General features: G+C 44.8%; 1 protein-coding gene and 1 long non-coding RNA gene across 2 annotated transcripts in view; one reads left to right on the forward strand and one right to left on the reverse strand.

The window, feature by feature from the left end:
* Positions 1-10,946, forward strand: part of LOC121707145 — an 18,087-nt gene extending 7,141 nt beyond the window's left edge. The window contains exon 5 of the long non-coding RNA XR_006031247.1: positions 10,731-10,946. This is a non-coding gene — a long non-coding RNA (uncharacterized LOC121707145). The remainder of the gene's footprint in view (positions 1-10,730) is intronic.
* Positions 1-12,500, reverse strand: part of LOC121707132 (low-density lipoprotein receptor-related protein 1-like) — a 156,325-nt gene that overhangs the window by 103,296 nt on the left and 40,529 nt on the right. The window contains 3 exon segments of the mRNA XM_042089456.1: positions 5,356-5,619; positions 6,091-6,219; positions 7,963-8,070. Coding sequence (XP_041945390.1) covers positions 5,356-5,619; positions 6,091-6,219; positions 7,963-8,070 — 501 coding nt within the window.

The following is a 12,500-nucleotide window of genomic DNA, read 5'->3' on the forward strand; positions in this document are numbered from 1 at the left end:
GCCAAGCAGCTAGTGAAGTACTGTTCCATATCAGCAATTATAGGAAGCATGTTTATTTGGAAGAGACGATGCTTCCTATACAGTGCACATTTTGCGGTGAAAAAGTTCCGCCTTTTAAAATCAGGTGAAGCCTAATCCGCATCGTAAAACCATCAATTAGACAACAGAATCAGTAGGGTACTAGTTTTGTTCCATTGTACAAGGCCTACTGTATGTCAAAAGCAGGCTCTGATGAAGCTGGGAAGGATTAAACAGACGGTTTCCACACCGCGGTAGTCAACAGTGATAATCGTGATGTTTGAAATGAAAACGGTAATTATTATCGTCAACATTTTTATCGCGGTTTACCATTATACCGGTAATCGTTACATACCTAATCCTATACCCCTGAATCTGTAGACTCATGATAGATAGCTGAACTGCTTTAATCTACTGGATTATTCAGAAGATTGCTAATGTAACTTGACTTGTAAAGTGGAATCAAATAATGTACATAAAATGCGTGTGTGTATGTGTAAGCCTATAGGAGAGACCAGTGGAAGCACCTGCTTCAGCTTATTCAGAGTTATTTTCCTCCACCAGGGCTACAAGTCTCTACTGAATGAGAAGCTATGAGGCTAACAGGATCAGTGCAGTAGGCCACCAGGAACGATTCAGCGGCATATGTGGTTATGAATACAGTGCACATGTGTGTGTGTGTGTGTGTGTGTGTGTGTGTGTGTGTGTGTGTGTGCGTGTGCGTGTGCGTGTGTGTGTGTGTGCGTGTGTGTGTGTGTTTATGGGAATAGGACTGGGGTATTATGCCTCCACTGTTTGCATTCCGTCACATTGTGTGCATGTAGGTGTGAGTAAGTGTGAGTGTGTGTGTGTGTGTGTGTGTGTGTGTGAGTGAGTGTGTGCGTGTGTGAGAGTGAGTGTGTGTGTGTCTGTTACACAGAGAGAAAACAAATGGAAAAACATATAGCATATAGCTATGGATGATGAAGCATGCATGCTGCAAATGTGCGTCTGACTGTATGCATCCACAGCATGACATGTGTGGGCCTGTGTGAGGCCCTATGTGTCAGCATGTTTGTACAGTATATTATGTAGGTGTGTGTGGCTCTGTGTGTGGGCTCTCTGCAGGCTGAACCTACGCACAGCTGTCTCTATGGCTGTGGGACTCCAGGTCAGATCAGCACAGGCCATTGGCATCACACTGGGCATAACATAGAGCTTTGGCCGACGAAACACACACACACACACACACACACACACCATCTCTCAACATACCACATGACACATACCACATACTGAAGATGCAATTCACTGTTAACTCTACAACTCTACAGACAAAAACAAAAGAAAAGAAAAGGATTCCTTAGCAACTTTTATGGTTGTCCACCATGCAGTGGACACATTTCAGTTGTAGCAGCATTCTCCAGCCTTCTCCATGCAAAAAAAGCAGAGCAACAATCCTTCGCCACTGATTGGGGGTCAGGTATTTTCGGGTTGCCGGGTCTTGGCTTCAGCATCATGTCAGATTACAACACAGACCTCAAATCAGTAGTTATGGCCAGAGAGAGCTGACATGCTCTAACTGAAACTGTCAACACCGCCACAGACTGCAGTGGAAACAATGCTCCCAGATCTCTGTTACTGCATTTAAAGACAGCAGGACTCACAATGGAGAAGCAAGAGCAGTGGAAAAGAAGGGAGCAGTGAAATCTATTTATAGAAGTGCAAAACAGAATGGGGAGAAACAGAAAGGCAATGTCAAAAAGAGAAAGAACAAGTGAGACAGATTAGCCCATTTCACAAGGTGTCGGCCACCGTGTGATCCAACTTCCGCTGATGCTCCCGCTACTTGCCAGGAAACGAGGTAAAGTGAGAATACACATCTGGACACCTCTGTGTGTGTGTGTGTGTGTGTGTGTGTGTGTGTCGCGCGCGCCGCGCGCGCAGTGTGTGTGCAATGAGAAGAAGACACATCTGGACACCTCATATGCCTGCCATGCTTTGAGCGTGACTCACTGCTAACGCATCCTTCCTGTGAGAGGACCCCACCCCTGTTCCTTCCATGACACCTTAACCAAATGTCAAGCTGGCTCACACCAGCTCAATAAACCATGTCAGCAGAACATTGACCTTCGACCTATGAACTCTCACCTAGTTTGGAGTGTGCTATGAGCCAGCCAGAAAACCTCTCCTGGCCCATGGCCACGTGTAGCATTTGATAATGTAGCTACACAGACAACGCTGCCGACACAGAACGGCCTGAATTTAAAGGCCTCACTGAATTCAGTTGGGATTTAGCAGACAGCATGCTTCTCTTGTGTAACTTTCAGATCTAACATCTTAAAGACTCCTGAAGTTTAAACCTGCAATTTGCAACTCAACTCGGCCAAGTAGCAATGGAGGAAGAAGCTTTAAATCACGGCAAGAACTCTCTCTCTCTCTCTCTCTCTCTCTCTCTCTCTCTCTCTCTCTCTCTCTCTCTCTACTGTTTCCTTCACCATTTCCCCTCTTTCACAGCCTGGCACAGAGAGTAAGTGGCTACACCCACAATCCCTCAGACAGGAAGTCTGACAACTGTTGGCAGGAAGTGATCAACCTCTTTATCGTTTCCCTGTCTGGATTATATAGTTGTAGGGCCTGTAGTGGGCATGGAAGTGGTGAAGGTGTGTGTGTGAGGGGGGACACAGGGGAGAAGGGGAGAGGACCTGGGTATGCTTGTTAGCATGACACTGTAATACATTAGACTAAATACACACATGTAATGTAATCTTTATTCAATCAGTCCCTTTTAGCATCACAGTGCATGTGGGTATATGAAATGGGCCTCACAGAGAGTAAGAGAGTGTATGTGTGTGTGTGTGTGTGTGTGGGTGGGTGTGTGTTTGTGTGTAAGAGGGCTAGACTATTACATTCTGCCTCATTGGAGCACAGCTATTCACATCACTAATGACCTAGCAACCAATGGGAGAAAATGACTGCCTCTTATAGTGTGTGTGTGTGTGTGTGTGTGCATGTGTGTGTGAGTATGAAGTGAGTATGTGTGATGTGTTTGCTTGGGTGTGTGAGTGTTTGTAGACGTTTCAGCGTGTTTGTGTGACTGTATCTGTATGAGGTTGTGTGTAAAACCAAAAGGATTGTGTGTGCGTGTGTGTGTGTGTGTGTGTGTGTCGGAATGCTGTGGGCACATTTGGCTGTGGGGTCCAGAGAAGGAATGTAAATACCAGCAGCATGGCAGCCGCCACAGAGGACAAAACAAGACCACCTCCCACTCTCCCTCTTTCTCTCCAACTCTCTCTCTCTCTCTCTCTCTCTCTCTCTCTCTCTCTCTCTCTCTCTCTCTCTCTCTCTCTCTCTCTCTGCATACTCCTATCCTTCTCCCTCTCTTACTCTCTCCCACTGTCCAGTCATTCTCACTGAATTAGTCTTCCATCCTTCTCTCTCTCTCTCTCTCTCATTCTCTCTCTCTCTCTCTCTCTCTCATTCTCTCTCTCTCTCTCTCTCTCCACCCTCCCTGCCTCTGCCCCCTCTCTGCCTCTCCCACATGGCACTGTGAACAGCATGACAAAAGAAAAACAAACAGCCCACCTCGTATAAACACACCAGCTTTCAGACCAAACTGATATTCCTGTATTTCGGGCCTGTTTATATAAAGCATCAAGTTCCTGTAGCACAAATGGGTCTGGTGTAGGCTACATGAGTGTGCTGAGTGTGCTGAGTGTGCTGAGTCTGTGAGTGTGTGTGAGAGAGAGAGTGAGGCAGTGTGTGTGTGTGTGTGTGTGAGTGTGAAAGAGAGAGGAGAGAGAGAGAGAGAGAGAGAGAGAGAAAGAAAGAGAGAGAAAGGGAGGGTAAGTACTGTGTGCATGTGTGGTATAACAAAAAAAATGAAGAGGGAAAACAAAATGAGCATGTGTACTAACAACTGTGTGTGTGTCTGTGTGTGTGTCTGTGTGTCTGTTTCACAGCATGGAGGGGTAAAATGGCCTGTGAGTTCTGCCTGCCTCTCGTGTTTAAAAGCGCCATGTAAGTGCTGCCATAAAAGCTGGCCTAGAGCAGAGGAATAGAGGAAGAAAGAGGGAGGGATAGAGAGAGAGAGAGAGACAGAGAGAAGAGAAGAGAGAGAGAGTGAGAGAGAGACAGAGAGAGAGAGAGAGAGAGAGAGAGAGAGAAAGGGAGTGACCTGTGTTATATAGACTCACACATGTTTCACTTCACAGGACCTGGTTCCTGTCTCTCTTAACGAGAAGAAGAAAAAAGAACCTCCCCTCTCTCTCTCTCTCTCACTCTCTCTCTCTCACACACACACTCCATCTGCTCTTTATCTACTACTAGTAACCAGCTGTGGCACACACAACTATCAAAATAGTTAAGCCAACACACACACACACACACACACACACACACACACACACACACACACACACACGCATGCACAAATACAGTACACACAAAATGTAATAACCCTCCTCAACCTGTGTTTTAACAGCATCCATTATTCTTTGTTGACGAAAAAGCTAAAGCTTTGTAATCTGAACTTGTGACCTGTGAGAATGTGCTTTTATAAAGTTGCGCTCTGCTGATGCAGACTTTCCAGGCTTCAGAGAGCTGTTCACTGTAAGTTACTTAAAGGGTTTTTGTGATGACAACAGTTTCATATGAAAAGGGTTTCTTAATGTGTTGGGTGTAAAAGACAGTGAGACTTTGATGCATAATCCAATGTTAACGGCGACTTACTGTCCAGACCCAATGAGATGTTGGTCACTGTGTAGATTCAGTTTTAACTACTGTACTGTAACTCAGATGTTATTTTGTACTTTACTGTAAGGACTCAGTGGTAATTACTCTGCAGACTTACTGTAATGAGATGTTAGCTATACAGTATCTTACTGTGCAGCCCTAGTGAGATGTTAGCTATATCTTACTGTACGGATTTAATGAGACGTTAGCTATATCTTACTGTGCAGTCTTAATGAGATGTTAGCTATCTTACTGTACAGGCTTAATGAAATGTTAGCTACATCTTGTTGTTAAGCTGAGAGCAGCTTACTTTGCAAACTCAAGTGAGATGTCAAGGCTAACTTATTAAGCAGACCCAAACAGAAGTTCAGGACATCTTACTGTGCAGACAGAGTGAGATTAAGAGAACAATTTACTGTGCAGACGGAGTGAAACTTTAACTTTAAGCGTAACTTGCTGTATAGACATAGTAAGTGTACAAGTGTCATTTACTCTGAAGTGAGTCGAGTGAATGTAAAATACTATGTAGTAAAAGATTGAAAGTATATTTTCCTTGTGAAGACTGTGTGAGATTTGTAGTGTATTTCACCGTGTAGACAAAATGAAGGTTTGGGCATGACGTACTGTGCAGACTGAGGGAGATGTTGATGGCCCTTTCGTCGGTGACGCTCTTCAGGTTGGGGATCTTGGCACACTTGAGCTGCGTGCCGGCGGGGGCATCGCCCACATGGATCCAGCAGACCGACTCCTGTGCGTACAGGAAGTCCATGGCAGTGGTCTGCTTGGTGCCGGTGAAGGGCAGGCTGTGGGCATTGGCGCCCTTCAGTGACGTGGCCTGGATGTTCTGCGAGTTAGCGATGAGCAGGACGGCCGGGTGGTCGACTGGGACTACGGGAGAGGGGGAAGGAGGAGAAGAAATTACAAAAAAGGTAGAGGAGGTGTCATAATGACAAGATGATAGAGTTGAGTAGAAAAGAAGAGAAAAGGAAAAGGGTGCAGAAGAGAGGAGAAAAAGAGGTGGAGAGGATGAGAGAAGAGAGGAGAAAAGAGGAGAGGAACAGGACATAGAAGAAAAATAGCAAACAGACTAAAGCCAATATGAGTCTGGCATGTACACAATACATCACAGATTATAGCACAAACCTGCCATTCAACCTTATTACTCAGACACTCTGACTAGATAGCTGATGGCTCCATTGGTCAGTGAGGAGAGCCAAATAATAGAAGTATTCTATCTGTGGGATACTGCCATACTTTTGCACAACTCTACTGCCAACGATAAAGCATAGTCGTGTGTGTGTGTGTGTGTGTGTGTGTGTGTGTGTGTGTGTGTGTGTGTGTGTGTGTGTAGAAGCCTACCGTTCTTGGCCTTGCAGGAGCGGTTGTCAGGCTGCGGTAGGTAGCCCTCCACACAGGAGCAAGTGTAGGAGCCCTCTGTGTTGGTGCAGGTCTGACTGCACGTGCCGTACAGGGTGCACTCATCAAAGTCTGACCAACAAGACAAGGGCAAAACACAGAACATCAACAACATCATACAATCAACGGTTTCCAGGACCAATGACAAATACTAATGGCAGAAGGGACTGACTGAGAAAGACACTTTTGTAAAACACACAATTCACTAAATGACAAGTAATATACAAATACATTGTGTATGTACAAGTGTACGTAGTATGCATATTCTAAATATATTATTTTATGACATATACTGTTTTCTGAATATATTTAGAGAGAGAGAGAGCTTGTGTCTTCAATGCAAGAGATTTTCACTTTTCTATTCGTAAAAGATGACCTCTATGGTTATGTAACAAGTAACCATAGTTATTTAAATTTAAAAAGGTTGCTTGTCATTTTAATAAGCAGCACTTCCAGCCACACACTTCCTCAAATGGATGTGTCAGTAAATTAAAAACTTTGTGTGATTCTTGTGTGTTCAACAATGTCCAGTGATGTAAGCCTCCAATATTTGTACAACACAAACGAGATAAACGGCAGACTTGATTAGACTTTTTGAGACACATCATTAGGCTCTTGATTATTTCATCTCGCAATTATTTTTGCTGATAGAGGTTTCACCATTGTGCTTTCATGCCATTCTACCTCTCCCTGGGACTTGAAAACACCCAGAAATATCTAGAGTTTTATAAGCGGCTGCTTGCTATTCAGAGACCTTGATGTTTAGAGAGGTCTCTGTACACAGACATTTCTCTCACCTATTCTTTCAGCCTTGTGGTGAAACCGTTTGAATCTTTCCGGAATAAGACGAGTGAACACTATGTCCGTGTATTAGAAATGGATTCACCGCCATTTCATGCTCTACGGGCTGGAGAACTAGCACAGACCCTCTGGGAACAGACTGACCCCGGGTCCATGATTGGTCACAGCCAGACCCGAGCCGAACCCGAGCCAGGTCGGACTCATCTGTTGTCTGGTTGGTGAAGACTGTGCCGTGGCCCCAAATTCCTCCAAACAAACCCCACAGCATGAGGCTTACGCATCTTCCCATGGTCGCACAGAGGAATGCTTCAACCCCAGACCCCTCCAGACCCCCCCCCCACCAACATCACCACCGATTCCCCATGTGTTTTCCTGGCTGATGGATCTAAGTGCTTGGGTGTGGGTAGGGGGTCGACTGTGACCTGCCCTGCACCATCCCGACACCAAGGCAACAACTAAACCTTTTATCCACAAGGAGAGTCTACGTGTGTGTGTGTGTGTGTGTGTGTGTGTGTGTGTGTGTGTGTGTGTGTGTGTGTGTTTACAACTGCAGGCAGGGGAGCTATCAAGAGATGGGCCTGAACAAATAGTGTAATAGATGGTGCCTTGGCAGACATGCAGGGCACACTCTGACAACAGGAGTTACATCTGTGCCCTTTGTGTGCAAATCCACAGCAACGGAGATATCAACAGTAAGCAGGTGTATGTGTGTGTGTGTGAGTGTGTGTGTGTGTGTGTGTCTGTGTTGGATCTCAGTACTGCTCAAAAATACACGACACACACACACAAAGGCTTGGCATTACTGGCTGACATATTGCGCCTGATCCCTGATGAAGAGGCTCTGATCTGGACTCACCAGCCAGCACAGGCCAGTCAACTAGAGCAAAGACATAAACTGGCTTGAAAAAGTGCCCATATATTTAATGTATAGTGTGTATGAGTATGAGTGTGTGTGTGTGTGTGGGGGGGGGGGGTCACAGACATTTATTAATTGTGTGTGTGTGTGTGCCATACCTTTGCAGGTCTTTCCATCCTCGCTGATCTCATATCCAGCCTTGCAGTAGCACACAGCTCCCGTTCTCGTCATGGCACAGCTGTCTGGACATGCAGTGCAGTTTTGCTCTGTTAGGAGAGATAGGCATCATTAGGGCTAGGTATTATAATGAATGCTGTGTGTGTGTGTGTGTGTGTGTGTGTGTGTGTGTGTGTGTGTGTGTGTGTGTGTGTGTGTGTGTGTGTGTGAGTGAGTGAGTCTTAGAGTGGGTGATGTTTAAATGAGTGCTGGGCATTAACAGACCATGCTTGTACGTAAACACATCTGTGCAAACGTGTGTGTGTGTGTGTGTGTGTGTGTGTGTGTGTGTGTGTGTGTGTGTGTGTGTGTGTGTGTGTGTGTGTGTGTGTGTGTGCACATGTGCGCTGGACTCCATCATTAACACACCTTAAGCCTACTTGGCCGTAGGAGGACTTCAGGTCGATTAACCATTTACCAAGACAGACAAAGAATCGATACATGCACCTGCACAAGCCCCAAGGACAACCCTGGGCATGGAAATTCTACTGCTCATCTGGGACTCAATCACTGAGCTCTGCTGTAATTATGGGTCTCTCTGCTCTGCAGGGCCTCTGCTTGCCCTATGAGCCAGAGCTAGGGGCATCGCCTTGGGCATGGAAGAGCAGGAAAGGCCAGGGATTCACATGGGGCCTCCAGGGCTATGTCTCTCAGCAGGCTCTGTATTGGCCACGGGCACTTATCATGCTACTTTAAGTCACCAAGTCACCACAATAAAAAGCTAACTGCTGTACAATTCAATGATTAAGGGCCTCCCATTTGGGAACATTGGGATCTCTCTAAAGCCCCTCTCTCACGACATCTATTAATTTATCCATTTCTCTCCAAGAAAGGGAGAACACTATGTTGGTGGTTAAATATTGCTGGCAGTCAGAGACAATTGTGGGATTTTTAAATAGATTGAAAAAGATAGGATTAAAAAATGTGTCCGACTGACTCTGTCTGGAGTCATCATCCAACACGGGAAATAAAAGAAGACAAACAAAAAGGAAAAAAAAAACAAACACAAAGTCTAAATGTAACATACAGTATAGGCTGCTAGAGTATGTGTGATGTGTGTGGTCCAGTATGTGGGATCCATGTAGCTGTAATGATAATAGCCCGGTGTGCGTGTGTGCGTGTGTGTGTACGTGTGTGTGTGCGTGTGTGTGTACGTGTGTGTGTGCGTGTACGTGTGCGTGTACGTGTGTGTGCATGTGAGTGTGTACGTGTGTGTGCGTGTGTGTGTGTGTGTGTGTGTGTACGTGTGTGTGTGTGCATGTGTGTGTACGTGTGTGGGTGTGTGTGTGTGTGTACATGTGTGTGCGTGTGTGTGTGTGTGTGTACATGTGTGTGCGTGTGTGTGTGTGTGTGTGTGTGTGTGTGTGTGTGTGTGTGTGTGTGTGTGTGTGTACATGTGTGCGTGTGCGTGTGTGTGTGTACGTGTGTGTGCGTGTGTGTATTTGCATGTAGAAGGTCTTGGACACACTGTAAACACACAAAGTCTTTCATTGTTAGAACCAGACAGACAAGCCCTGCACTAGACTAGAAGAAAACACACACAAGCACGCACACACACACACACACACAGACTGTATCTTCACACAGTATTGCCAACTTAAGTATCCACACCACCCTCAAACAACCCCATGTGTAACACACACAACACAATTAACATTGTCTTTTGAAGTGCACTCATATTTCGATTTACAGTAAACAAGCGAGCAAACACACACACACACACACACACACACACACACACACACACACACAGAGACTGTATCTTCACACAGTATTGCCAACTTAAGTATCCACACCACCCTCAAACAACCCCATGTGTAACACACACAACACAATCAACATTCTCTTTTGGAGTGCACTCATATTTCGATTTAGTCAACAAGCGGGCAAACACACACACACCTTCCAAAAATTGCCGTTATAGTGGTCTAGACAGAAGAGCACTTCAGACAGAGACGCGTTGGCCACATATTGCCCTTGTATGAACAATTATGAAAAATTGATGCCTTCTCCACTGACTGTGCGTGTGTGCGTGTGTGTGTGTGTGTGTTCACCAGGGAGCCCCAGGGAGCTGAGCTTACAGGTCATCCCGAACAGGACTGAATCAGAGTGACAGAGTGCTCATACAGACACAGACTACCAGACTCAGAGCCAGACTCCTTCAGTTAAACGCATGCTATAAGGTGTGTGTGTGTGTGTGTGTGTGTGTGTGTGTGTGTGTGTGTGTGTGTGTGTGTGTGTGTGTGTTACTATATTACTTAAGTGAATGAGAACTGACAATGGCCGCCTTTCTGTTTAAATGTGGTCCATTTCATAAAAGAGAATTGTGTAATTATATTTAATCCTATACAATGGCTAGATCATCATTCATTCATTCATTCATTCATTCATCATCATCACAGGCACAGAGAAACCTTGGCACAGACTTTTACTGATGCCACACAGACATCACTCAGCTCTGTCCACCACTCCCACTATTCACTTACTGGCTTAACAACATTCTCTCATCACACACACACACACACACACACACACACACACACACACACACACACACACACACACACACACACACACACACACACACACACACACACACACACAGACAAAGACACAGACACAGACACAGACACAGACACACATACAAACTGGCCACTAAACTTGGATTCAATTCTTGAGCTGACACAAATATGTTATTACTGCTTTTTAGGCAGGGCTTGAATTATCTTTGTGTCTTTAAGGGGGTCTCTCTATCTAATAAAAAGTTGGCACATCCCGCGCATAGCCTAAAGGCGATACAATTAAATAGCCTAGGCGCGAGTGCCGCTTTTGCGCAGTATGCGCACGGTAGCCCTATAGGCTATAACTTGACACACGCACACAACTGACAGAGATTTTTCATAGAAATTGATTCCTTTTAATTAATTTCAACATATTATTGATTGCAATAGTCCATATTTCATTTCAATTTCACAATACAAAGAAATAGACTAAACAATTTAGTCGGAGTGCCATTCTCAATTTCACAATGTAACTCATTTGAACCAGACCACCGTCTCAGATAGGCTATCTGGAGCCATAGGCAGAGGATAGCTACAGATCAATTCACACAATCATTAAAGTAAGCTGTATTATGGGCCGTAATTTATGGGTTTGTTAATAAACATAGAAGAGGCGAAGCGCAAGTTCAACAGCAAACAGGACTTTTTCAGCATGTATCAAACCATGTATGCTAGCCCAATGAGCGCCTATGTAAATAGACCAAACACTCACATCAAAGCAGGGTGACTTCTTCGGACTTGTGAGTGCTGTCAAATCGATCGTATGCGGTTTGCTCATATAGTCTAGTGGTGTGGTGGTGAAGTGCTGTTTTCAAGAGCGTATGTAGGTTTATGTCCAGTAGTAGCCTATATTTTAATTTAACGTCTTTAATGGTAAGAGACAGGGACGTCACTAGGATTGAAAGACGGGGGGGGGGGGGGGGGCTAGGCTATTTTCAGTGTAGGCCTAATTTTACTACCACAGTAAGCTCATTGTAAGGGCCATCTGTTATACTAGGCTATATAGTTTTGGGAAAGTATATGATGTGATCATGCTTGTAAAGATAATATACTATACAAAACACTAAAAGATTTCTATAGTTATTTTTGTAAGGGGTTACTCATAAGTGAAGTGAAACCTGGCTAAGAGAACACTGACTAGACTTGCACAATAATCCTCTCTTGAGCCATCACTGACTGGATGTGAAAGTTGCAGAATACCATGGAATTATAAAAGCAGATTGAGAATTACACACTGCCTTTTCTCTCCGTCCTTCCTCTCCTGTAGCATTTGATCAGTGCTTGAAGTTGAACTAGGGTAGTGCTTAAATATACAGTAGCTACTACAAACTACTCAATAATCAAACAATCATCAAACAATATTCAAACCTAAACAATTGCACTCTAGACTAAGCTATGACCCTTTTTAACCAGATAAGTCATATATTAGTTCTTTGAGGCCTAGGCTATTTTCAATGTAATTTTACTATTAAGCTCTTGAATATGAGCTGGTAGCTGAGATTTTAAACGAAACGCCCACACACGACTGAACGAGGGGAGGCAGCGCGACCCCATGCGTATGACGTGTCGTGCTAGTAGATCGGTACCATTAAGGGAGCTCGGCTCCCTCTAGCTCCTACGTAATCGAGCACTGTTTTTAGGTCAAAACAACCCAGTTTATTTTATTTTGAGACCACACCGAAGAGGCCGCTTCTGCTTTTGCATGAATAATTCTGGCTCTCTGATGAAGTTAAACCGGCTGGACGTCAGTAATGTTCCTCAAAAAACACCAACTCCTGCACTCTCAGGCAGCTACAGGCTAATCCTAAGGAGCTACAGCCTTACACAAAGCCCTGGACTAAGCAGCAATGCACAGGAGGATGCAGACGTGTGCTGCATTAGTCCTGAAGGCCAAGAGAGTGAAAATAGAATTATGGGCC

This window comes from Alosa sapidissima, chromosome 4 (genome assembly GCF_018492685.1).
Source record: "Alosa sapidissima isolate fAloSap1 chromosome 4, fAloSap1.pri, whole genome shotgun sequence".
Taxonomy (NCBI): Eukaryota; Metazoa; Chordata; class Actinopteri; order Clupeiformes; family Clupeidae; genus Alosa; species Alosa sapidissima.